The sequence below is a fragment of the Fukomys damarensis genome, unplaced genomic scaffold, assembly GCF_012274545.1.
Source record: "Fukomys damarensis isolate Sample0158 unplaced genomic scaffold, DMR_v1.0_HiC HiC_scaffold_33, whole genome shotgun sequence".
NCBI classification, from domain to species: Eukaryota; Metazoa; Chordata; class Mammalia; order Rodentia; family Bathyergidae; genus Fukomys; species Fukomys damarensis.
Genome location: NW_022900945.1, coordinates 52,258,259 through 52,263,286, shown reverse-complemented (window position 1 = coordinate 52,263,286; position 5,028 = coordinate 52,258,259). Strand labels below are relative to the sequence as shown.

At 42.0% G+C, this 5,028-nt stretch overlaps 1 protein-coding gene across 4 annotated transcripts in view; it reads right to left on the bottom strand.

Annotated features, from left to right (window-relative positions):
- Positions 1-3,955, bottom strand: part of Setdb1 (SET domain bifurcated histone lysine methyltransferase 1) — a 36,217-nt gene extending 32,262 nt beyond the window's left edge. For 2 of the 4 annotated variants that reach the window (XM_010616442.2, XM_010616446.2), the window contains exons 1-3: positions 3,661-3,955; positions 2,495-2,763; positions 1,335-1,486 (exon numbers count right to left, since the gene is read on the bottom strand). In XM_010616442.2, coding sequence (XP_010614744.1) covers positions 1,335-1,486; positions 2,495-2,754 — 412 coding nt within the window. In that variant the 5' untranslated portion in view covers positions 2,755-2,763; positions 3,661-3,955. Of the gene's footprint in view, positions 1-1,334; positions 1,487-2,494; positions 2,764-3,223; positions 3,317-3,524; positions 3,622-3,660 lie in introns of those variants that run through there. The other 2 variants (XM_010616443.2, XM_010616444.3) reach the window with 2 other exon arrangements.
- Positions 3,956-5,028: the final 1,073 nt, after the last annotated feature.

Here is a 5,028-nt window from a genome sequence, read left to right as displayed (position 1 = left end):
ATAAAAAAAAAAAAAAAAAAAACACAAAGAAATCACTACGTAGCCCAGCTGGCCTGGAACTTGTGGTGATCCTCCTGCCTCATCCTCCAGAGTGCTGGGATCACAGGTGTGTGCCACCACACCCAGCTTAAATGCCCTTTAAATCAATAAAAAGACAACTGAATTTTTTAAGAGAGAAAAACATTTAAATAGCTATCTCCCCCAAAGAACATATACTAGTCTAAGCAAGTACATGAAAAGATGTTCAGTATCAGTCACAAGTGAAATGCAAACTACAATGATAACATGGTACCACCACACACCAACTAGAATTGCTGAAGTGAAAAACTGACGTTACCAAGCAATAGCAAAGTGCAGAGAAAGTGGAACACTCATACTTTATTAATGAGACTATAAAATGGTGCAACCACTTTGGAAAACAGTCTGGTAGTTCCTTGGATGTCAATCAGATATTTACCATAATTCCCACAAAAATATTTATACACAAATGTTTTATACACGATAACTAAAACCAGAAATAGTCCAAACGCATATCAGTTAGGGAATGGAGAAAAACACAAGGTACATCTATAGAACTAAAGGTCACCCTACCGAAAAGACTAAAACTACTGATACATGCAATAATTTGAATGTGCTTTAAAAACATGAAGTGACAGCAGCCGGACACAAAAGAATACACACAGTATATATCTACTTATGCAGAGAAAGAAAACAGATCAGTAATTGCTGCGAGTTACAATAGAGATTAAAGGTAAACAGGCACAGGAAACCTTTGGGGGTGATGCAAGTATTCTAAAATTGGAATGCCATACAAATGTACCAAACTTCAAATCACACTAGTTAAAATGCATAAATTTTATGATATGTAAATATCTTGATAAAACTCAAAATAAATGGAGAAAAATGTACTGTTTAGGGACACATACATATGTGATGTTGCCTATAAAATAAAGCAAGAAAAGTTAGGCCAGGCGTGGTGGTGCCCGCCTGTAATCCCAGCACTTGGGAGGCTGGGGCAGGAGGATCACTGTGAGTTCAAGACCAGCCTGGGCTACATAGTGAGTTCTAGGTCAGTCTCAACTACATAGTGAGACCCTGTCTCAAAAAAAAGAGAAGTTAAAATAGGTTACACCAAATGGGGACAGTAGGGTAAAGTAACAGAGTATAGGAGACTGGGGACCTCTATGCTAGTAACAAGGATACATTTTTTTCTAAACAGTTTAGAATATGGAGTAAGTGATAATATTTTTCCTCTTTTCTATTACCTATCTCTTCATCTCCTACTATTTTTACTTCAATCCTGAGACTTTCCAACCCAAACCCTCATCTCTTACCTGAATCAATACTGAGCACATCATCGTCTTCATCAGGAATCTCAATTATTTCTGTAGGCCGGGAAGCTTCATCATCAGAGCTACTGTCCCGGTACTGTAGTCCCAGGTTGGAATAGAAGTCCTTCACCAAAGACTCACAGTTAGTCACTGCCCTACAATGGAACACATGCAGAAGGTCAAAGCCAGTAGAGGAGCCATTGTGATTAATATATAAATATTTAAGTATAGACTGTTCTCAATATGATTGGGCCCTACATGTTCCAAAGTATCTCTATCTAGAATACTTTTCTCATAAAAAATGTTTTAAATAGGGATTCAATTTTCCAGACTAGTTTCTCAAAACTCCCAAGCAAGCCCAAAGTAGAATACTTTATACCTTATTGTTTACCTTGCTGTTACTTGAAACTCTAGTCCAACTGACTAGAGCACCACAGTCAAATCTAGAGGGTTTAGGTGTTTAGGAACTGCCCTTAACCCATACCCCCCAGTAGAGCAGACTGAACCCAGGGTCTTGTGTTTTCTAGTCAAGCATTCTACCACTGAGCTACATCCCAGCTCAAGGAACTTAAGGTTCCATAGTTATATCCTCAGTCCTCTGATGATCATAAAAGCAACTGTTCTAGAGTAGAGTACAAAAGAAGGAGGAAGGTATTTAAGGCTTGGTCTTTCTGTTAGTTGTACATTACCCTTTGATAGGTTAAAAAAACGTGCGTGCATGCGTGCGTGTGTGTATGTATATATATATATGTATCTATACATATATATATATTTTTTTAAATTGCGGATGGAACTTGGGACCTTGTGCTTGCAAGGCAGGCAGCGGCACCACTGAGCTAAATCAGACAGGGTCTGATTTATGTACAGGGTTTCATTATGTAGTTCAGGCTGGCCCTGAACTTACTAGGTAGCCCAGGATGGCCTTAAACTAATGACGATCTGCCTGCCTCAGGCTCCAGAGTGGTACTACAGGCATGCTCCACCATGCCCAGCTTATATGTGGGTTCTTATGAGATTTCAGGCCTTAAACTTTGAGGGAGAGTAAGGATCCATATAACTGTACTTTGTAAAGTAGGAAGAACTTGGTGCAATGCTATGAATAATTATACTAAAACAATGCCTGCAATGGACAGGCTTCTGTCTACTTCCCATTTAGTCCTCACCTGGATGCGTCATCAAATAGCTGGTCAACATGAGCCACTTCAGACTCTTTCTGTATTACCCACGTCTCCAGCTCTGCTAACTGCTTCTTGCGCTGCTGTACACAGTCCATCTTTTCCAGTTCTTCATCAATGAACTGCCGAAGCTCTTCCATAGAGATACCCAGTTCTTCAACCACTGCCTGTTGCAGCTCTGCAATCTCTTCAGACTCCCCTGCAGCTGTCGCTGCATCCAAACCAATGCACCCAGGGAGGGAAGACATGATTTTATCCTTTGCATGGAAGAAGAAATTAAATTACTCTGGAGCCATTAACCACAATGGAAGAAGAAACTAAAATTAGGCTTAGTCTGCAGTCGCTAACCACAATTAATAGAAAATTCCAGTCTCCGAAGCAAATTCATGCCTATACTGCTACCTGTTATTCAAATAGTCTATTTTCTCTCTCCCCATTCTGCAAAACCTGCCGCCGAGATTTTGTGACGTTTTCAGGTTTTACTATAGGCTAACAGGTCTGAATATGACGTAGATGTTTGAGAGGACAGGGAGAACATCTATTATGCAAAAAGGAATTACTCAAAATAACATTTCAGGAAACTGAAAAGAACCAATCTACACAATATGGTATTTCTGTGATCTAACATGTCCTTGACTGAATGAGATAAACCTTTGTCTAAATGATACGCTTAACTTGAATCCTGCCAACTGAGGAGGGAGGTGATCTGTAACTCACTTGTTCGATGTTTTTCAGAGGACTGATTCTTCTATTTCTTTGTTTCTACGTAGAAATTTACTTTTTAAAAAGTCTACCAAGCCAGAGTACAACTCTGGCAATGGGAAAGATTAGCATGCGCAAGGCCCTGGATTCAATCCCAGCATCCAAAGAACAAAACAAAACAAAACAAAAAAGTCTACCATGTTTAAACTTGCACAAGCTTGCACCAAAAAGGTTTCCCCAAAGTAAAGGAAAGCAGTAAAATCTGGCTACCCAGCATCTCAAATGCATTAACTCATTGGTCTTAAGGAAAACTCACGCCAGAATAACGTTCGACTGCAAGGCCAGCCCTCACCACTCCACGGTCCTCGGCGCAGCCCCGCGCACCCCAGTGCAGTCCGTTTCAGGCGTGCGTCCCACCCGCCGCAACCCAGCTCGGCCCCGCCCCCGCTTGCCTCTCGAGGAAGACTTTCTTCTCACGCTCGCCCAACGTTTTCTCACGAACAAAACATTCCAGACGAGCTCTTGGTCTCTAAATTCCGCAACTACCAATACTCCCCACACCTCCCTACCTCAGCTACGAAGGGTTTCTCACCAAGCAGACCCCAGACTCACTACTAAGGGGTCGGCTTCAAGGCGAAACCAAAGGGAAAAAGGAGCGGGGGGAGGGGAAACAGCGTGATGGTGGGAAGGGGAAGCAAAAGGGAGGCCCGGAAGCAAACGTGCCGTTCCGGTCACCGCGACGGTAGCCTGACGGGGTCAAATCCGAAGCTACGGGGCGCCCCTCAGAGGCTACGGAAAACTATGTTGATTACGCATGCGTTCAAGCAGGGCCTACCGAAGAGACCGGTTAAACAAAGTGGGCGTGACCAGGTTGCAGAAGCTCCGCCCACAGCCGTGGCCGTAAAGCTGAATTTACTACTGTGAGGACAACCAGCAAACGTGATTAGGTGTTTTTGTTTTTTTTGTTTTGTTTTGTTTACGTCTTAGTTTTGCTTACGTCTTAGTTTTTATTTCATAAATTGGACAAATTGTAAAGGATGTCAAAGCGTATCAAGATGTGCACTGGAGGTGTTTCCCTGTGGTAAGGTGTTTCCCTCTAGCCTTCACAGGGCCCTGGGTTCGACTTTGAGCACTATTTTTTTTAAAAAGCATATCAAGATGTAAAGTGGGCCAGTATGGTAGACAGGTTTATAATCCCATCCCTTGGGAGGCTGAGGCAGGAGGGTATCTGCCAGTTCCAGGCCACCCTGGGCTACGTAGGAGTACAAGGCCAGCCTGAACTATGGTACGTAGCAAGACTATCTCAAAAAAACATAAAAGAATAAAAAAAAAAGAGATGCAATGAGAAAAACATAACGTCTATTCCCTCATCACTTACTGTCCTGCTACTTGGGGGTGAAACAGTTTAGTTTTCTAGGAGTCTACATACAAGTCCCTGTGCATAGATTTTTTTGTTTTGCTTTCATTTAACATATGGCTATCCCTGAAGGAAAGAGAGAAAGGAGAGAGAGAGAGAGAGAGAGAGAGAGAGAAAGACTTGTCTTTTTAATAGCTGCATAGTACTTCATAGTATTGCTAAACCAAATTCAGAAAAGTAAATTGTTTTCTCTATGTGGTACTGGGGTTAAACTGAGGGCTTTCACACTGAGGTGTACCTTGCAGCCCTCTGCCTCCCCACTTTCTTTGAGACAGAATTTTGCTGAGTTGCAGAGGCTGGGCTAGAACTCTGGACCATCCTGCTTGTGACTGCAAGTGTACACCACCATCCCCTACTAAAAACATTCTTTTGTGGGTTTTTTTTTTTTTTTTTTTTTTTTTTT